We start from the raw sequence: 22,078 nt of genomic DNA, 5'->3' as shown, positions 1-22,078 counted from the left end.
TTTCTCCCAAGCCTTCTCTGAATCATTAGATGTTCTTTGGCAGACTTTAAAGGGGTCTGTACATGTGTCTTCTTGAGCGAGCGCTGCTCCTCGCCTGTAGTTCTGGGCTGATCCCTCATCTTTCTCATGATCATCCTCACCGCATGAGGAGAGATCTTACACGGAGCTCCAGACCTTGTTTTCTCCTTGTCACCGAGCTTCTTGCTGATGGACTTGTAGCTCATTCCAGTCTTGTTAGGTTTAGGGAGACCCTAACCCTAACCCTAACCCTAACCCAGGTCTACAAGCTTGTCTCTGACATCCTTCAACAGCTCTTTGGTCTTGCTGGTGGTGGAGAGGTGGGAATGGAAGACACAGATTGTGTGGACGGATGTCTTATACACCTAAGGAGCAGACATTGGGAGTAACTTAAAGTGACAGCACTAACCCTGTGCTCCACAAGAGACATAACCAATCTGTGAGAGACAGAATTCTTGCTGGTTGGTGGGGATCAAATACTTATTTCACTCAAAAATACACAACAAAATAATTTCTAACCTTTATATAATGTGTTTATTTTTATTTTTGGTTGGTATTCTATCTCTATGCATTAAAATAACCCTACCATAAAAATGACACACCCATCATTTCTTCGTATGTGGGCTAACTAACAAAATTGTCTTGGGATCAAATAAATGTTTTCCCCACTGTGTAATAGACACTGACAACTGTGTGTGTGTGTGTGTGTGTGTATCAGGTCTTTGTGTAGGAATTCAAAGGAGCGATGTGAATCAGTGCTAAGAATTGTGGGATTACAGTGGCCTGAGGATACAAACTGCACTCAGTTTCCAGAAGAAGGTCAAGAAAATAGTTCCTGTTTGCTTCCTGACCCAGAAGTGAATGGTCAGTGCGCAGTCAAACACTAATACTAAAATTTGAACAAGCTATCTTTTATTTTAACTGTTGGTGAGAGTACAGCATTTCCATCAGAAATGTTCAGATCCTCTTCATCAATGTGCCAAACATCACTTGTTCTTAACCTTACACTTCTATTGACTGCCTTTGAATCGCATTTAGAAATGACAAAATTTCAACAGATACTGTAAAACACGTGTACATGCATCAAGTCACATTCGTTTCTATTGCGCTTTATACAATACAGATTATTCCCAACATCGTCACAGTAATAAACAGAAAAATGTATGTTGCAAAATGCATAAATTATGAGACAAATAAAAGAAACGATAAAAGAAAAGATAATTCAGTAACCTGTAAAGTTTCCCATGAGGGTTAGATGATCGTGTGTGTGTGTGTGTGTGTGTGTGTGTGTGTTCCAGAGTGCTCACCCAGTCACTTTAAGTGCCGCTCGGGGAGATGTGTCCTCTCTTCCAAACGCTGTGATGGACACACAGACTGTGACGACGACAGTGACGAGGAAACATGCGGTGAGGAAAAAAAACACTCACATGACATGATAGACAACATTATTATTCCGCTCACAAATATACACAGTGTTCCCCGTGTGTGTCTGACACTAGGGTGTGTGGAGCGGGGCTTATGGGAATGTCCTGGAGACAAAACCTGCATCCGTCACAACATGATCTGTGACGGCTTTCCTGACTGCAGCCAGCAGGAGGACGAGAAGAACTGCTGTGAGTGACCAGCACACACACACACACACACACACACACACACAGTGGTGTGTGCGTGCGTGCTCACTCTCGTGTGTTTGTTTCCAGCTGTGTGCAGCAGTCATGAGATGGAGTGTAATAATCATCAGTGTGTTCACCGATCGCTGTGGTGTGACGGCAGGAGACACTGCTCTGACAGCTCAGACGAGTGGAACTGTGGTAAGAGACTCTTCTGTCTGCTGATCTTCACATCTTAAATCATGTTAGTGTCATCTGTGATCATACAGCAACTGCAGACAGACTGAAGGGGATTGTTAGAAAAACAATGATGTTAAGATAGTGACCGATTAGTAAGTGATGACCGGCTCACAGTGTGTGTGTGTGTGTGTGTGTGTGTGTGTGTGTCCAGTGTCTCTGTCTGACGAGGGTTTGGTAACTGTGCATAAGGCTGGGATGGAGTATCGGGTTTGTGCGGATGCATGGAGTTCAAACCTCAGCAGCGTCGCGTGTACACAGATGGGTTTAGGGTAAGGTCAGTACACACACACACACACACACACACACACACCAGAAACAATCAGTGCCTGAGATCAGATGCTAAAGCATCAATCACGTGTGCCACATCTGCACTGGATTCTTAACATGCAGTGCATCTATAAGGAGCTTTCTGTTACATTATTTTTCATTGTGAGCTTTTCGCACTCTCCAGAAAAACCATGCAGAACCTTGATCTAATATATTACGTCTTAAAATATATTAATATATTTCTCCGTCTAAATATATTACTGATGATGTGATTTGCAATGAGTTATGAAGGAAATTCTGCTTTTCAGTCTCTCCTGTACAAACAATATTTACCAGTCAGTCGTTCAAATGATGGGGAGTCCTGTGTGTGTGTGTGTGTGTGTAGATCTCCTCTCTCTGCAGACGCGGTGCTGGATGTGTCCTCTGCTGTGGGACGGAGACGCTGGCTGCATGTCGATCCAGACTGGAATCCACAGAACATGTTTCCTCTACAGGGCCTGCTGGGAAAGCGAGGGTGAGTGTGTGTGTGTGTGTGTGTGTGTGTGTGTGAGACCTAGCCGTGCATTTGGAAACAATATGACTAAATCAAATGTTCACATCCCATTAGCTACAGTTGAAACACTTTCTTTTAGGGTCATTAATGTCTAAATATGCTGAGGGTTGCACAACCCCAAGATGGGAACTTTTGTGAAATGCCATAAAATCAAGAATCTGTGATTTGTTCTTTCTCTTTAACCTATATATATTTGACTAAAGTACAAAGAGAAAACGTCCATAGTTTTCACTGGCCAACTTAATTTTATTGTGTAAATATAAAGAAATCTTGATGGCTGCAGCACACTTCAGAACAGTTGGGACAGTGGCGTGTTTAATACTCTGGCAGATCAATTTGAATGAAAATGTTTAATTGTTTGGGAATTGAGGATAGTAATTGTTTTGCAAGCAAAATGTTTGTCCAGTCTCACTTGATCGAAGACTACAGCTTCGCATCAGTCTATGATCGTCGTTGTCTGATTCTCCTTTTCGTGACTGACCCATGTTCAACAGGAGACAGATCTAAACAGATCCAAGCACATTCAGTCTGTGTCTACTACACCACGCTGTTAGAGCACATGCATAATGAGAGCTGGCATTGTCTTGCTCTAATAACCATGGACTTCCCAGGAGAGATGTCATCTTGATTCGCAGTATATGTCTACATTTTCAGTACATGTCCCCATGTCAATGGTACATTCACACATATGCCAGTCACTCAAGTCGCTTGCTCTGCTGCACCCCCATATAATGACAGATGCATCTGTTGCTGGTGGAAGTCTGGATGCTCCCTCTGGTCTTTGGGACTTCCCAGTGGACTCATCTGAGCACAGCACACGTTTATAGCTTTCTCCTAGAGTAACAGAGATTCAGGTTTCATTTATCGATACAGTGGCAGACTGTGTTAAGTCTTAGCGTATTACTGAAGTAGTCCTGAGACCGTATGGTTATATTTCAATTGACTCAAAGGTCAAGCACATTCAACTGAGGTTTCCTGCCTTGCCCTACACAGACTGAGATTCCGCTGGATTCCCTGAATCTTTTCACAGTATTATGTATGGATTTAGGACCGTATCATAGTACTGAGACTGCTCTCCTTAGAGTTACAAATGATCTGCTCTTATCATCTGATCGTGGGTGTATCTCTCTATTAGTTTTATTGGATCTTAGTGCTGCGTTTGACACAATTGACCACAGCATTCTTTTGCATAGACTTGAACACTTTGTTGGCATCAGTGGAAGTGCATTAGCATGGTTTAAATCGTACTTATATGACCGCCATCAGTTCGTAGCAGTGAATGAAGATGTATCATATCGATCACAAGTGCAGTATGGAGTACCTCAAGGCTCAGTACTAGGGCCGCTACTCTTCACGCTTTATATGTTACCCTTGGGAGATATCATCAGGAAACATGGTGTTAGCTTTCACTGTTATGCTGATGATACTCAGCTCTATATTTCTTCGCGGTGCGGTGAAACACACCAATTTGAAAAACTAATGGAATGCATAGTCGATATAAAAAACTGGATGACGAGTAATTTCTTACTGCTAAATTCAGAAAAAACAGAGGTGTTAATTATAGGACCTAAAAATTCTGCATTTAATAACCTAGAACACTGTCTAAGACTTGATGGAGAATAAAACCTTGGGAGAAACCAGGCTCAGTTGGGGGTCAGTTCTCCTCTGACCAGACGAAACCAGTAGTTCAATTCCAGACTGCAGCAAAGTCAGATTGTGCAGAAGAATCATCTGTTTCCTGTGGTCTTGTCCTGGTGCTCCTCTGAGACAAGGTCTTTACAGGGGATCTGTATCTGGGGCTCTAGTTGTCCTGGTCTCCGCTGTCTTTCAGGGATGTAGAGGTCCTTTCTAGGTGCTGATCCACCATCTGGTCTGGATACGTACTGGATCCGGGTGACTGCAGTGACCCTCTGATCTGGACACAGACTGGATCTGGTGGCCACGGTGACCTCGGAACAAGAGAGAAACAGACTAATATTAGCGTAGATGCCATTCTTCTAATGATGTAGCAAGTACATCGGGTGTTATGGGAAGTGTTTCCGGTTCCAGTTTACCTAATTAATGCAGCCTAAAAATCCTTTAACGGATTTGGATATTAAAAGCATATTAGTATGTTATGTGTAAGCCAGGTTAAAGAGATGGGTCTTTAATCTAGATTTAAACTGCAAGAGTGTGTCTGCCTCCCGAACAATGTTAGGTAGGTTATTCCAGAGTTTAGGAGCCAAATAGGAAAAGGATCCGCCGCCCGCAGTTGATTTTGATATTCTAGGTATTATCAAATTGCCTGAGTTTTGAGAATGCCGTGGACGTGGAGGACTATAACACACATCCCAAGTGTTCCGGAAGTTCCGGGAGTCTCCGCATATTGAAAGCGCATGCGAAACAGATACTGTGTTTCAAACCGTGTAGCGCGCACACGGCAGAGAGGGAGTGGGAGCGAGAGACCTTGCATGTGTGTGTGCTAGTGTGCATGTGTGCGAAGCGCATGTCAGACAGAGAGCATCCTGATTGGCCTGTTTCTGCAAATCAACCAATCAATTGTCAGTGTGGGGGGGCTTTTATCTCTTCTCCCGAACAAAATTAATTGATTGTCTATCTAGAAAAAGGAGCACCATGACAGAGGGAAAGTGCCAAAAAAAAAAAAAAAAAAAAGTATAAGACACATTTTATGGCAGACTACACGAAAGTGTACCCCTGTCTTATAGATGTAAAACATAATGACAGTCTTGCTCAAGCATTGCCCATGGCGGGTTAAATGATTGCAAAAGGCATGTTGTATACTTATCTGCATATTGCCAAGGCTACATGAAAACAACAAACTCTTTAGACCCGTTTAAAGTTGCAATGGAAAATAAATAAAAGCAGTTTACATAAATTGTATAAGCAGGTTGTTATATAAATAGTAAAAGTAATCTACATATTTAAACATAATTAACAAATAATAACATATAATAATAACATAGGCCTATAGCTTATAGAAATAATATTTTATGCTATATCTCTTAGGGACCACAACATTTTAGGGAGGCTAAGCGCAGGGAAGTTCTCCCATTCAGATAGGCAAAGTCTCACTGAGAAGGTGACTACAGCTGGGATGTATTTCCTTCCTTTTTTTGGGTGGGGGGGGGGGGGTCTTCGGGATACCTCCCTGAAATGACTTTTTGCAGGATGGGATGTCTGCTATAATACGATACTGTGACAATTTTAAATAAAAACATAAAGGATATTTGTGTTAATTAACATGCTCAATTATTGCAGGTTTCTGTCATTCTGAGTTTGTATTTAGCTGTTTTTATTGATTTTGAGGAATACTGATTCTGTTTCTGTGTGAGATGTTTAAATGCATGTTGTAGTCTAGAGCTACTGTAATTTCATGTTCACACAGAACGCCTCTGCACTCCTGATTCTCTCAACATGACGACAGGAGAGCCTTCAGTCAGTACATGAGAAACAAAGTAACTGGCGTTACTTATTTGAAAAAGTTACTTATTTAAAAAGTAAAATATATTTTCTTATAAATCAAAAAGTAATGCATTACTGTACTAGTTGAAAAAAGTAATCTGATTACTTAAAGACACAATATGTAATTTTTTGCTACTAAAGAGCGCTATTCATAACAAACAAACAAACAAGCAAAGGTGTAGTTTGATGATGGTGTGAGGGTGTCCGGTTTGAGGACAGGGATTTCGTCTCTGCTTTTTGCAGATGATATTTTCATGTTGACTTCATCGGGCTAGGACCTTCAGCATGTACTGGGATGGTTTGCAGCCGAGTGTGAAATGGCTGGGATGAGAATCAGAACCTCCAAGTCTGAGGCCATGGTTCTCAGAAAGGGGTGGCAAATCACCTTCAGGTTGGTGGAGAGCTGGAGGAGGTGCTCAAGTATCTTGGGGTCTTGTTCATGAGTGAGGGAAAGATGGAGCGGGAGATTGACAGATGGATGCGGTCGCTGTACCTGTCTGTCGTGGTGAAGAAGGAGCTGAGCTGCAAGTCAAAGCTCTCGATTTACCGGTCAATCTACATTCCTACTCTCACCTCTCACCGATCTGTTAAAATGCGAAACATAATAAAGCATCTTTGGTGTTTCCATATGTTGGAAATCGTGGGGTTCTGACGTCATTGGCAGGCGACACAATGACACCATGGTCTGTGTAACTAGCTAACATTGCTTATTTCTCTGGATTTAAACATTCTTCAGAATATTTGGGATAATGTAAGTACACAATATAAATATATAACAGTTCTAGTGGTTTTTGGATGTTTTAATAAAAAATCTTACATTTAACTGGCCTACATTTAATGCCTTTAACTGGCGTTTCTTGTAGTGCTTTACTAACAACACTGGTAATTATCTTCCACTTCATTAAAGAACAAGAGTCACTGAGAAGAGAATGTGTGTGTAAGTGTGTTTTACTGCACACACAACAGCAACAAAAATGCAACATAGTCCATGTTAAATATGATTGGAAACAGTTCATCAGATGGCACTGATCAACTTTGTTTTCTGTCTGCAGGCAGAGCTGTACATCATCCAAGAAGATCTCTCTGAAGTGCACAAGAGACAGTATGTCTGAGCGTCTCACACACACACACACACACACACACACCTCCACTGGCCAAAAAACACTGTTCTTCATTCTCTCTGTTCGTCGCTCTGTTTCAGAATGTGGCCGTCGGCCTGCTGCCCGGATGGTGAAGAGGATTCTGGGAGGCAGAACGAGTCGCCCGGGCCGGTGGCCATGGCAGTGCTCTCTACAGAGTGAGCCCAGTGGACACATCTGCGGCTGTGTGCTCATCGGGAACAAGTGGGCACTGACTGTAGCACACTGCTTTGAGGGGTGAGAGCATGCACACACACACACACACACACATGCGCACACACACTCACACACAGACACACACACACTCACACACACACACCCATGCATGCACACATGCACATGCACACTCACACACACATGCACGCACACACACATGCGCACACACACTCACACACAGACACACACACACAGACACACACATGTTTGTTTTTGTGTAAAGTGTGTTCATCCCATAGGTGTAATGGTTTTTATTCTGTAGAAACTGTATATTCTATGGCCCTTCACCAACCCTACACCTAACCCTAACCCTCACAGGAAACTTTGTGCATTTTTACTTTCTCAAAAAAACTCATTCTGTATGATTTATAAGTGTTTTGAAAAATGGGGACATGGGTTATGTCCTCATAAGTCTCCCTCTCCTTGTAATACCTGTGTCATACCCATGTCATTATACAGAGTTGTGTCCTGATATGATACAAAAACATGCCCACACAAACAGACACACACTCGCACACGCACACACACACATGCATGCACACACACACACATAATTGCATGGTTTTCTACCCAACAGTCAGTTTAATTGATTCAACACTGAGCTGAATTAGCCATTCGCCGGCACCTCCCCCAGAACGGCCATCGTCCAATCACACATCATAGCAACCGTTACTATGTGAGCAGCTCCGACAAACATTGACTCCATGCAAGATGGTGAAGGGGTGCGCCCATGGCGTTTGTAAATCGGACACTAGATACCCCGAGAGATTGTCTGGAGGAGTGGTGTTCTTTCCATTCCCTACGCCGAAAACACAACGCAATAAAATAAAATGGATATCTGAATGCCTTATATTTTATTTTATGTATTTCATTTTATTATTTTATCTGTTATGCACCTTTTAAGCCAAAGCAATTTTCTATTTGTGAATTCTGTTCATCAACAATGGAAATAAAACATTCTGATCCTGATTCTCAAAACAACAGAGAAATGTAAGTTAGCTTTGAATGGCTTTGACACACATGTAGGTTTAGCTAGCTAACATATCCTTGTATTTGAACAAAATCGCTACTCGCAATAGACAATAAGAGAGCATAACATATGAAAGAGAACTTTCTGGCAGTGCGAGAGCATGACTGGTCCACGAGGCGGTGCTGGTTGCATTCGAGGTACAGGTCATGGGGTTTCTCTGATTGCGCTAGAGTAGTCGTGTCTCCTTCATTGCGTATTTTTATATTTTGAATGTATCCCTCCACTGCATACTGTAACCCCTTTTGCCTCGATCTGGATGATATCGCGGAGGTATTGCTCCAAAAAAGGTCACTGACACGCACTGGTATACCTCTTCCCGACATGGCAATATGTCGCGCTGGTCGTGTTTGACCATTTGTTTGTCGGAGGTAGCAACCGTAACTAAGAGGGGCGGGGCTCGGCGAAAGGCTAATTGATCTGAATAATGAAACTATTGTCTGCAGAGCTGCTTTGGAGCTGAGAGCTGTGCAGTATTAACACTGTTATTTTCCTGTTTATGAATGTGGAGCTCCTTTGATTCGGTCTGTATTGTATAAAGTGCTATAGAGGTAAATGTGACATGACTAGTCAGTGTTAGATTGATATGTTTTATCTGTGTGCAGGCGTGAGAGTACAGACGTGTGGAAAGTGGTTCTTGGCATCAATAATCTGGATCATCCGTCTCCATACATGCAGTCGCGGCATGTCAAAAGCATCATCGTCCACTCGCGCTACAACCGGGCCGTGGTGGACTACGACATCAGCATGCTGGAGCTGGAGTCAGAGGTGGAGGTGACCAGTTACGTGCGTCCCGTGTGTCTGCCCGGCCGCGGACAGCTGCCCAAAGCTGACCAGTACTGCCACATCACGGGCTGGGGACACGTGGGGAACAGAAGTGAGTCAAATTGATTTTATTAAGGAAGGATTTGTTAAATTGATAGAAACAGTGATAGTTAAGATTGATATTGTTAGAAAACATATCTATTTTTAATAAATGTTTTTATTTTCAACTTTTCATTTATCAGTGAACCCCCAAAAAGTATCATAGTTTACAAAAATAAAATAAATACATAAAGCAGCATAAATGTTTCCAATATTGATGATAAATGATCATATTATTCTGATTTCTGAAGATCATGTGACACTGAAGCCTGGAGGAATGATGCTGAAAATACAGCGGAGCATCACAATATTAAATTTTTTTCTGTATTTTTGTCCAAATAAATGCATGTTTGATGAGTGTAAGACTCTTTCATAGTGCTGCATTATTATCAAGAATTGTAATATAGCCTGCACTTCACATAACTTGGGCTTCACTAACGTTTATGAAATAGTAATCAGTGTAGACTACCATCCATAAATATAAGTGAACTGAATGCTGATTACCATTATTGTGACTTTTGGCTTCATTTAGCATCCCTTTTCTCAGCGATGTAATTTGATTTATTAGATGAGACAAACCACTCATCTGTCCATGTCATTTTCATCTGATTCATGAATAAGAACGCTCCACTTCTCATTATTGTCCAATCAAATTTCACCTTCTTGTGTCAGATCCTGATTGGTTGGTGTATTATATCTACAGACGGCATCAATGAATTATGTAATATTCTAAGATAATTAAATCGACACACTAGCCTTGATTATCGATGATTATTTTCTTCTTCCGGAGATCCACTCACTGAAAGGTTTCCCAACAGACTGGAATATCAGTCAATCACCATAGCAACGCCTCAGATTGACAGATATGTGAAAATAAACAGGAATTTTCCAACTTTTGAGCGATGAATTATTGTTTTGTACTCATTGTCGTGTTAATTATTATTCTAATGCATTTTGTTTTATTGACCACAATATCATTGCCATTTGTCTGAGAGAGGCACTTTTGATTAATATGGAGAAAAGGCAGCGGCTTGAGCCCCCAAAGCCCCCCCCCCCCCCCCTGCACGTGCCTCAATCTGTCAGAAAACAGCCCAGCTCTGCTGAAGCGATGGAGGAGTGAGTCTGTGCTGCTGCCGTCTGTAGCCACAAGGGGGCAGAGAGCACAAACAGAAATGCTGTTACTGTTCCTGTCAGTGGAGCAGGAAATCATTGAACTATCAGAGTGGTACCTAAGGACTTTCTTTTGACAGCGCTAAACTGAGCGAGCGTGTGTGTGTGTGTGTGTGTGTGTCTTCTCCCGCAGTGCCGTTCAAGCTCCAGGAGGGAGAGGTGCGGATCATCTCGGTCTCTCAGTGTCAGACTTACTTCGACATGAAGACCATCACGTCACGCATGCTTTGTGCCGGATACGAGGCGGGAACCATCGACTCTTGCATGGTGAGTGTGTGCTGCGTGTGTGTGTGTGTGCGCTCAGATGACCTCATGAGTGTGTGTGTGTGTGATGAATCTGTGTGTGTTCACAGGGTGACAGCGGTGGTCCTCTGGTCTGCGAGGAGGACGACGGCCGCTGGTCTCTGTACGGTTTGACCTCCTGGGGGTCTGTGTGTTTCTCTAAGGTCCTGGGCCCCGGCGTCTACGCCAATGTGACACACTTCACCGAGTGGATCGAGAGACAGATTTACCTGCGCACGTTTAACCTGCTGTAGGTGAACACACACACACTCATAAACACACACACACACACTCATAAACACACACACACACTCATAAACACACACACACACACACACACACACACACACTCATAAACACACACACACACAGCTGGAGATGAACTGCGCTTCACTGCACTGAACAAGGAGAACAAGACTTCTGTGAATCTGCTACACTGATCATTCCGAGAAGAGAGTGTGTGTGTGTGTGTGTGTGTGTGTGTGTGTCAGTTGTTTTGGACTGTATGACAAGCCTCCATCATGGCAGTAGTGTGTCTATCCGTCCAGAGAGCGATGTGTTTCCTACACCAGATGTGTTCATTATCAGGCAGCTGCTGTAAACATGAGGACAGTGACACTACGCTGTTCAACACCACTCTCTTCAGACTGCTGCTTCGCCAGGACAGTAGTTGAGCTGAACCAGAGCCCACGCTGATGCCAGATAAAGCCCTTCTCCACTCAAGCTGTGTTAGATATTGTGTCCTGATCCTTTCAGAGCTTCTGTAGCGTCAAGCGTCTGTGATCACAAACTTCAGAGAATCACACTATCATCTGCTCACTCATAAACGCCACAGAGTGAAACAGACACGTGTGTGTGTGTGTGTGTGTGTGTCCAGCTTCCTGCAGCTGAAGCACATCAGCAAAACAACAGCGATCATCAGGAGATGTTCACTTACACTGTTTTGAAACTACACTGATTTCTGGGTTACTACATTTATAAACAGCTAACTAAAATAAGAAAGTCTATGTTGAAAGTTCTTCTAACCGTGACACGAGGAGGGAATCAGATTTACTCTGATATCTGAGCTGTAATCTGTCTCTGTAGACGCTGTTCTTCAGGGCTGTAGTGTGTAGATCGTGCTGCAGGTGTGTGTCTCTGAAACACACTTCACTATTTCACTATTTCACTCTGGGTCAAAGGGCTCCTGCTGCTCACTTTCCTCTCTGTGTTCTCTCTGCTGCTATTGGCTGGTTCTGTAAATGGGCGGGACCTTCGAAGCCAATGATGTTCTCTGATGTTTGTGTTGTTGATGCATTCTGGGATTCTTTCAGACGGATGCTGTGCTTCTCTTGTGTGTTAAACGTGTTTGTGTTTTACTATTATCTCGCTTCGTATGACTGTGTCACAAGCTTCTGTCTTCAGTGCAACATTCCGTCTGTTTTCATTTTTTAAAGAATATTTTTCTACTGATTTTGTGCACATAAAGCAGTAAATCTTAACTCTGATGTACTATGTTTTTAATTCTCTGTAAATACAGTTCACATTTGTGTAAAAATGTGCATTAAAAATTTCTATCCATGTTAACTGGTTGTTCTGTGTGCATTCTCTGAGTCTGTCCTGTTTCTGTTCGGGTCTTATTCTGAGACAACATTAAGAGCAGATTTTACACCTGAGATGTAATATTTAAATGTAAAAATATTGATATACATATAAACATGTATACATACATACAAAAATATAGTTTAACTTTTCCTTTTTGTTCTTCTTCCTAAAATATATAGTGTCATTAGATTGATTTATTCTGGGGTTTCGTGAACTCCCCGCCCCTGTGGAGGCTGTTCACACACACACACACACACACACACACAGAAAGAGAGCTCCTCCTGTGTGCAGCTACACACACACACAAACACACACACACACACACACACAGAGAGAGAGAGAGAGAGAGAGCTCCTCCTGTGTGCAGCTACACACACACACACACAGAGAAAGAGAGCTCCTCCTGTGTGCAGCTACACACACACACACACACACACACACACAGAGAGAGAAAGAGAGCTCCTCCTGTGTGCAGCTACACACACACACACACACACACACACACACACACACAGAGAGACAGACAGGTGTCTTCTTCACAGCGAATCATGTCCTCGTCGAGAAACTCCTCAAACTTCACCCACACCAACAGGTTCGCGCAGCCTCCGTGGCGCGTGGCGCTCTGGTCGCTCGCGTTCGCGCTGGTTCTGCTGGTGGCCGTCACCGGGAACCTGATCGTCATCTGGATCATCGTGGCGCACAAGAGGATGAGGACCGTAACCAACTACTTTCTGCTCAACCTCGCGGCGTCTGACGTGTGCGTGGCTGCGCTCAACGCGCTGGTGAACTTCGTGTACGGCGCGCACGGAGACTGGTACTTCAGCAGCGCGTACTGCCGCTTCCAGAACTTCTACCCGGTGACCGCGGTGTTCGCCAGCATCTACTCCATGAGCGCCATCGCCTTGGACAGGTGTGACACACACACACACACACACACACTTCAATCTGCAGGAATTGAGCTCATATGGCTCCATTTGTTCCAAAATTTAATTAAACCTAATGGTTTTGTACAGTATATGTGACCTTTAGTTAATCATGACATCGATTCTAAACACAAAACATTTTTCAAATGTGAATTACAGTTTTTCTGAATTGCTAAAACACATTTCGTGAAACCATTACTCATTTTCTCAAAATCTTAAAATCATCTGTTTCCTGTGGTCTTGTCCTGGTGCTCCTCTGAGACAAGGTCTTTACAGGGGATCTGTATCTGGGCTCTAGTTGTCCTGGTCTCCGCTGTCTTTCAGGGCAGTAGAGGTCCTTTCTAGGTGCTGATCCACCATCTGGTCTGGATACGTGTTATGTGTAAGCCAGGTTAAAGAGATGGGTCTTTAATCTAGATTTAAACTGCAAGAGTGTGTCTGCCTCCCGAACAATGTTAGGTAGGTTATTCCAGAGTTTAGGCGCCAAATAGGTAAAGGATCTGCCGCCCGCAGTTGATTTTGATATTCTAGGTATTATCAAATTGCCTGAGTTTTGAGAACGTAGCGGACGTAGAGGAGTATAATGTAAAAGGAGCTCATTCAAATACTGAGGTGCTAAACCATTCAGGGCTTTATAAGTAATAAGCAATATTTTAAAATCTATACGATGTTTGATAGGGAGCCAGTGCAGTGTGGACAGGACCGGGCTAATATGGTCATACTTCCTGGTTCTAGTAAGAACTCTTGCTGCTGCATTTTGGACTAGCTGTAGTTTGTTTACTAAGCGTGCAGAACAACCACCCAATAAAGCATTACAATAATCTAACCTTGAAGTCATAAATGCATGGATTAACATTTCTGCATTTGACATTGAGAGCATAGGCCATAATTTAGATATATTGATCATAACAGTGAACGCTAACGCTGTTTTCCTCCAGCTGTGCTCCATTTTTCGGGCTGCTCTCTTTAGGGTGCGAGTATGCTCATTATACCATGGTGTCAAACTGTTTTCCTTAACCTTTCTTAAGCGTAAAGGAGCAACTGTATTTAAAGTGCTAGAAAAGAGAGAGTCCATAGTTTCTGTTACATCATCAAGTTGTTCTGAGGTTTTGGATATGCTAAGGAATTTGGATACATCAGGAAGATAACATGAAAAGCAGTCTTTTGTGGTAGAAGTGATGGTTCTTCGATACTTGTAACAAGAAGTAGAATTTACAATTATGAAGTTTGCACAGAACTAAATAATGATCTGAGATATCATCACTTGGCTGAATAATTTCAACACTATCAACATCAATTCCATGTGACAGTATTAAATCTAGAGTATGATTTCGACAATGAGTAGGTCCTGAAACATGTTGTCTAACACCAATAGAGTTCAGAATGTCTATAAATGCTGATCACAATGCATCTTTTTCATTATCAACATGGATATTAAAATCACCATTAAAACTTTATATGCAGCCAGAACTAACTCGTATGTAAAATCACCAAACTCTTTAATAATAGTGAGTGAGAATGTGTTTAGAGTTGTGCTAAAAGAGTGCATGAGATCTGCAAACTGTCTCTAAACTGCCTGAACGTGTTAAAGGTTTTCCAGAAATAATTATTTATTTGACAAATTGGGTTAGGCTATTGAGAATTTGGTTCAGAGAATGGGGTTTAGTTTCTTAGCAAATGTGAAGAACTGTAAAAAGAGCCATTTGAAAACTCCCAGCAAACATGCTGGACGTCACAGCCGTCTGTCATCAGATTCACATCCCACAAACCTCACGCCATTGAATTAAAATAATAAAAATGTAATCCCACAATCCCCCGTGTGAGTTGGAGGTGTTGCAGGAGTCTCTCCAGAAATAAACCCAAAAGCTGGAGGTATTTTTTATTTATTTAATTTTTTTTTTAACTATTTCGTTTATGTGGTGTAACATTCATCAGTGTTTTGCAGATGTACATGATTTCTTTAAACTGACATGAAAGACGGTGTTTAACTTGTGTTTAACTAAGTGCACTAAAAACAAACATTTTCACGCGTGTCCTCTATGATCTAATCAGTTTATGCATAAGGAAATTCAGTGATTCATTAAATCCACATGAAGTTCTGCGTGCTTCAAAACTTCTCACCACTGGTTTTAGAGGACAATTACTCTCCTGTCGTTTCAAAGATTGAGGAGGCGAAACTATAAACATATGACTTCTGAGGTATGAGTTGTGATTTGTGAATGTACTTTGCTAACTAAGCTGCCAATTGTCGCTTACCTTGCCGTTAATAGAAGCAATGGCCAATGATGTCAGATTAGAAGCGCAACACTTTCTTCTTATTAAGTGTAAAATCTGAATACAACAAAGTGGCATTAGTTAGCATACAAAAAAAAAGAATCTGGCATGGAAGGCTCAACACAATAGAACCATATTAATTCCAGTCAAAACATATAACAGACAGCCAGCGTCTGAACAGATAAGCTCGCCGGCTGCTCCATTGTCAAGTCCAGTTCGAACACAAACACACTTCCCTGACCCCCATCAAAAAGTAAAGGAATTGTAACCCTAAAAAACTAACAAATTTAAAATAATAAAGATTTACAGAGAATGGAGGAGGATACCCTTCCCCTAAAAAATAATGAACATTACCCAGGGTTTTCAGTATAGAGGAATTATTATTTTTGTTATGTTGAATCTTGATTGCAAAGTTCAAAAGGAGACAGAATAAAACAACTTGTAGACCCACACAGAAACCTGTACTAATTGATCTTAAGTAATATGACTGTAGAAACTGACAAATGTTTCATTTAAAGCAGTCAAGTTTTTTATGTATTTTTTGGCACAAATGGAACCTCATACATCTGCATCCCTGAATTGGTGAAAATAACGATTGCTCCTAGAACTGTAACGATCCACTCGTTTTCTCGATGCTTCGATTACGAACCCTGACGATTCATATGCATCGATCTTGAAACATGATTTTTGAAACTAGGGAGCAGAAATATAAGTGTCTAAATATGTGGTTGTGTTTGGTTCTTTCATGTTTTTAATTTGTATGTTAAACATTCATTGTGTATTTTTATTATTTTATTTTGCAGCACTTTGGATGATTTTATCCATGCTTAAATATGCCTTTGAAATAAACCGAACGAGAAACTAACCTAGTTATCATTATCCACTCTCGGTCAGCCTCTGTAAAGAATCTTTTGTGCAATGTTTAAGGTTCTTCATGGAAACACTGATGCCAATAAAGAACCTTTATTTTTAAAGAGTGCTCAACCCATATGTACAGGTGAAATACATCCAGGTCACTTCCTGTATCGTTTCCTCTTTGATCAGGTACATGGCGATCATCCACCCGATGAAGCCACGCCTCTCAGCATCGGCCACGAAAGGCGTGATCGCATGCGTGTGGATTCTGGCTGCGTTCCTGGCGTTCCCACTCTGCTTCTATTCCATAACTGAAGTGAGGCCGCACAGGACGGTGTGCTACGTGTCCTGGCCGCGGCGCGACGCAGACGCATTCATGTGAGAGACAGACAGCTGTCGTTTCCATTGAGTGTGAATCCTCCGTTCCCTGTCACAGGTTGATCTGCATGTGTGTGTTTGTTAGATATCACGTGATCGTGGCCGTGCTGGTGTATCTTCTGCCTCTGGTGCTCATGGCTGCCACCTACAGCAGGGTCGGACTCACTCTGTGGGGCGGAGGATTTCCAGGACATTCCTCAGAAAACTTCCAGGGTCACCTGCAGGCCAAGAGAAAGGTTATCGTGCTCTTCTGCTGATCTTCTCATGTATCGTCCTTATGTGCGTTTGTTCATTTAGAACAGCGGTTCTCAACCAGAGCTTAAATTAATAAACTAGAGGCTGAAGTTAGTGAATAAACTTTGATGTATGAATGGACAGCTATGTCAAACGAACGAAAGCACATGTTGTTCGGTGTTCTGGAGCTGAAATATGGCTTATAGGATGTTCTGATCCAGAGATGTTCCTCTCATCCTTTTAATGGAAGTCTATTGAGTGGTTGCTAAGGTGCTGTGTGGTTGTCCTAATTACAGCAGAAATACTGGCAATATTGTTTCATGTAGTTGGCCACACACGTGTGTGTATGTGTTCTCAGTTTTATGGCCAAGGTTGTTGTGATGTTTTTCTAGGTTGTGAAGATGATGGTGATCGTGGTGGTAACATTTGCCATCTGTTGGCTTCCATATCATGTGTATTTCATTGTAACGAGCTTCAACCAGAAGCTGAAGAAGATCAAGTCGATCCAGCAGGTGTATCTGTCAGTGCTGTGGCTCTCCATGAGCTCCTCCATGTACAACCCCATCATCTACTGCTGCCTCAACAGCAGGTACAGCTCACACACACACATCAACAGATGCATACGCCCAACTGTGCATTCATACACTTTAAACCATTACAAAAAATAAATAAATAAAAATAAAACAATATATACAAAATTTACAGAAACGGGAAAGATGAAAATACACACTCAAGCTGCAGAGTTTTGATATGTTCATAAAGGGGTTGCCAAAGCTTGATGAAAATGGTGCTAGTTCTGTGAAGAGAGTACCTAATTTTCTCCAGTTTCATAAAATAAAGAACATCTCTTATCCAGCAAGTGTAAGATGGAGGGTGAGGGCTTTTCCAATTCAATAGAATTAAACGCCTAGCTAAAAGAGTTAGGCTGCAAAATCTAAAAAAAGTGAGAAGGCAAAGAATAGCAAGGCAGGAGAACCCCAAATAACGATAGGTTCTTCTTAAAGGTCCCGTTTTTTGTGCTTTTTTGAAGCTTTGATTGTGTTTACAGTGTGCAATATAACATGTGTTCATGTTTGGCGTGTATTTTTCACACAATTGACCTATCTGTATACCGCTGTTTTCACTTTCATAAAAACGGGCTGATGTCTTCCTTGTTCTATAAAGCCCCTCCTTCAGAAATACGTAATGAGTTCTGATTGGGCCAGCGGTTCCTGTGTTGTGATTCGACAGCAGCTGAGAGCAGGCTGCCCTCCTGGAAACGTGATTGGACTAGAACACACGTGCTGGAGATGTATTTATAGTCACAGGAGCGTTTTTACTGATGAGATGCGCATGAAAATCACATTAGTTTTTTTTTGCACAGCCCTAACATCTAGTTAACAAAGCTAAACAGCGTTGCTCTTTGTGTAATAAGTTACAGAAACTGTTAAAGGCACCAACTTAAATAATAAAATACACTTACCGGTTGTGGTCCATAAACAACACCTTCTCCAGACAAAGAAGGAACTGCTCCATCTTTCCAGAATAATCTTTATGTGAATCCGGCATTAAACTGATTGAGATTGAGGAAGCTGTCCTCAGCAAAATGTGCTGCACATAGTTTTACATGTGGATTATAATTTTCGGGAACCGAGTTAAACATAAATAGTAACCATTAATCTCAAAGTACAGCGTTCCTGGGAAGCCCAAACAAAGATGATTGGACTCCGAGATGAAAATAACAGCGTTTCAACGACGACAAACACAAACGCAGCTCTTCCTTCTTCTCTGTAGGAGCGCAACAAGACCACGCCCCCTTTTTTGTGTATTCATGTGGGCGGAGGTTAGTCAAAAAACTGTTTTAGTGATGTGATTCCTGCAGGAACTAGAGGGATGTAGTCCAAACGGGTCGTTTTTTGTAGGCTAATTCTGTTAAATAAAATATCTTGCTTGGCATTGAACGAAGAACGGGACCTTTAAAGGGTTAATTCAGTGAAAAATGAAAATTATGTCATTAATAACATTAATAATGTCGCTCCAAACCTGTGAGACCTCCGTTCATCTTCTGAACACAGTTTAAGATATTTCAGATTTAGTCTGAGAGCTCTCAGTCCCTCCATTGAAGCTGTGTGTACGGTCTACTGTCCATGTCCAGAAAGGGAAGAAAAACATCATCAAAGTAGTCCATGTGACATCAGAGGGGCAGTTAGAATTTGTTGAAGCATCGAAAATACATTTTGGTCCAAAACTAGCAAAAACTATGACTTTATTCAGCATTGTCTTCTCTTCCGTGTCTGTTGTGAGAGAGAGTTCTAAACAAAGCAGTTTGTGATATCCGGTTCATGAACGAATCATTCGATGTAACCGGATCTTCTTGAACCAGTTCACCAAATCAAACTGAATCATTTTAAACGGTTCGCGTCTCTAATACGCATTAATCCACAAATGACTTAAGCTGTTAACTTGTTTAATGTGTCTGACACTCCCTCTGAGTTCAAACAAACCAATATCCCGGAGTAATGCATGTACTCAAACAGTGACTGACTGAACTGCTGTGAAGAGAGAACTGAAGATGAACACCGAGCCCAGCCAACTGCTTTGTTTTGAACTCTCTCTCACAACAGACACAGAAGAGAAGACAATGCTGACTACTTTGATGATGTTTTTCTCGGGCCGGCAGGAATTGTGGGTGGGGGGAGTGCATGTACAGTTCTCTCTCCACCTTCAATACCACGACTGAGGTGTCCTTGAGCAAGGCATTTAACCCCCAACTGCTCCCCGGGCGCCGCAGCATAAATGATGAACACTGCTCCGGGTGTGTGCTCACAGTGTGTGTGTGTGTGTTCACTGCTCTGTGTGTGTGCATTTTCGGATGGGTTAAATGCAGAGCACAAATTCTGAGTATGGGTCACCATACTTGGCTGAATGTCACTTCACCTAAAATATCTTAAACTGTGTTCAGAAGATGAACGGAGGTCTCACGGGTTTGGAACGACATGAGGGTGAGTTATTAATGACATAATTTTCCTTTTTGGCTGAACTAATAAATGGAATTCATGAGGTAAATGTAAAGTGCTGTTTGACCTCGCTCGTGTTTCTGCTGCAGGTTCCGCGCAGGCTTCAAACAGGTGTTTCGCTGGTGTCCCTTCATTCACGTGTCAGACAGTGATGAGCTGGAGCTCCAGATCACTCACTTCCAGCAGAACCGCCAGAGCAGCCTGTACACGGTCACGCGTGTGGAGTCCTGCCCCGACGCGAGCGCTAACCCCAGCAGACGCAAGAGCTCCAGCACCAGCCACCGCAGCAGCCTCATGGGCCAATCACGGCCCTCCGCACGACCCTCGCTCAACGGGGGTCTCCATGTTAACCCCGCGAGCCCCGGCGAGAAGGAGCTCAGCTGAGAGGAGACGGCGGCACAGAAACTAAAGGACGTGCTCCTCCGTCAGACAGCTTCACCTGCACCAGCTATGTGTTCTTCAGCCCATATATAAAATAACTTGCCACATATATGAAACTGAACACTTGGAGGACACACACCGCCCCACCTGCTGATGTTTGGGTTGTTAAACTTTATTTGATTGTCTCCTTTAGACAACCATAATAAACTTTGCAACTAAATGTCAACTAACAGTCATTAGAGTATTAGTAGACTGTTAGGTTATGGTTAGTAGAATAAGTTATGGTTAGGTTAGGACATGTGCTTGCAAAGTTACTTATAATCAATGGAATGGCGTTGCAGTTGCAAAGTTACATATAATCAACAGAGTGTTTAAAGGTGACCATCACAGTAAAATGTTAGGGTTAACAGGGTTAGGGTTAGGGTTAGGGTTGAGATGTAATGGGCTTTAATGCTGCTACAGATTCAGAATTCAGTGAAGTAACTGTATTTACGTTACATTTTCAGGCATCATAATTCAGATGATAGAAAGGTGATCATATTTTGAGTTCTTCACTCATGTTGAGCACACTGTCGGGCAGCTGCACGCATGTCCTCTCGTTCTGTAGCTGTGTTCCAGTTCAGAGACTGCCTTTGAACAAACGAATGCTTCAGATGTGGAGTTTTTCTGGGCCACGAAGGATATATCAGATGGGTCCTTCACAGCACAGATTATCCTAAGATTCATTGTGCAGCAGTTTGTTTAGGCTTGTAAAGGTGCACTATGTAATATTACAGCTAGCAGTTAAAATGCCTCCCTTCTCCTCAGACTAGCCTTACTCTGTAAGTTGATGAGTTGATTTGTCCCCGTTTTAATATTCCTCTGCTCATAGAGCTTTTTAGATTAGTTTGGGTAGAATCTATCTCTGACTCTGTTCATTTGCTCTCTTCTGTGGCTGCAATACGCTCTGTTTTCCACCAACTGGCAGCCTGGACTATTGAAATACTATTGGGTGCCACTGGGCTGTGGGCGGGGTCACACAGTAGAATAACTGGCTGTATGTTAATTTAGCATGTTTCCCTACATTTTATGGTATTTTTTTGCTTTAATACAGTCATAAAAATTACATACAGCACTTTTAAGTGCAAGTATTTGGTTTTAACTTAATAGAATAGAATATTTAAAAATGTTGCTGTAATGTATTACTAAGATGCAATTTTATAGATTATTTATCCTTTATTATGTAGAAAAGTGGATAAAGGTGAGCATATTTAGACAAGTAGTGAACTGTTTTGTTTTCAGTCCAGTTGTCTGTCAGTGAGCTGACAAGAGCAATCCTATTAGTTTAACAGCACTGGGTTTGACCTTCGTGGCCTTTGAAGGATGCAGACTCTGAATTGGGACACAGTTTGTTTCATTGGTCGGTTCACATGGTAAGATGTTGTGTTATAGTCTAAACCACCAATCATACACTCCTGTGGCATGTTGTTTTTGTAGGTTTGTGTCATCAGCCGTATGTCCATAACCAGCAGTATAACGATAATAATAAAGTGTTGCTCTTCAGCCATGTGTCACTGTCTCTGGTGTAGTGTTTGTTACTCTGTTGGTAGATTTGAAGGAGAACTG

General features: G+C 42.1%; 2 protein-coding genes and 1 long non-coding RNA gene across 3 annotated transcripts in view; 2 read left to right on the top strand and 1 right to left on the bottom strand.

Annotated features, from left to right (window-relative positions):
* The window catches only part of corin (corin, serine peptidase), a 29,158-nt gene extending 16,744 nt beyond the window's left edge, over positions 1 to 12,414 (top strand). Inside the window, exons 13-23 of the mRNA XM_052540698.1 lie at positions 737 to 882; positions 1,317 to 1,424; positions 1,518 to 1,631; positions 1,719 to 1,829; positions 2,020 to 2,137; positions 2,521 to 2,649; positions 7,203 to 7,252; positions 7,352 to 7,526; positions 9,138 to 9,409; positions 10,700 to 10,833; positions 10,920 to 12,414. Of these exons, the coding sequence (XP_052396658.1) occupies positions 737 to 882; positions 1,317 to 1,424; positions 1,518 to 1,631; positions 1,719 to 1,829; positions 2,020 to 2,137; positions 2,521 to 2,649; positions 7,203 to 7,252; positions 7,352 to 7,526; positions 9,138 to 9,409; positions 10,700 to 10,833; positions 10,920 to 11,102 (1,540 nt within the window). The 3' untranslated portion in view covers positions 11,103 to 12,414. The remainder of the gene's footprint in view (positions 1 to 736; positions 883 to 1,316; positions 1,425 to 1,517; positions 1,632 to 1,718; positions 1,830 to 2,019; positions 2,138 to 2,520; positions 2,650 to 7,202; positions 7,253 to 7,351; positions 7,527 to 9,137; positions 9,410 to 10,699; positions 10,834 to 10,919) is intronic.
* Positions 1 to 22,078, bottom strand: part of LOC127944634 (uncharacterized) — a 92,781-nt gene that overhangs the window by 9,572 nt on the left and 61,131 nt on the right. The window lies entirely within an intron of this gene.
* LOC127944633 (neuromedin-K receptor) lies at positions 12,922 to 22,023 on the top strand. Its single transcript, XM_052540712.1, has 5 exons — positions 12,922 to 13,342; positions 16,674 to 16,862; positions 16,948 to 17,098; positions 17,489 to 17,685; positions 20,182 to 22,023. The coding sequence occupies exons 1-5, from the start codon at positions 12,981 to 12,983 to the stop codon at positions 20,474 to 20,476; spliced, it is 1,194 nt and encodes a 397-aa protein (XP_052396672.1). The 5' UTR covers positions 12,922 to 12,980; the 3' UTR covers positions 20,477 to 22,023.

This window comes from Carassius gibelio, chromosome A23 (genome assembly GCF_023724105.1).
Source record: "Carassius gibelio isolate Cgi1373 ecotype wild population from Czech Republic chromosome A23, carGib1.2-hapl.c, whole genome shotgun sequence".
Taxonomy (NCBI): Eukaryota; Metazoa; Chordata; class Actinopteri; order Cypriniformes; family Cyprinidae; genus Carassius; species Carassius gibelio.
The sequence above is the reverse complement of the archived record's forward strand: the minus strand, read 5'-3'. Positions and strand labels throughout refer to the sequence as shown.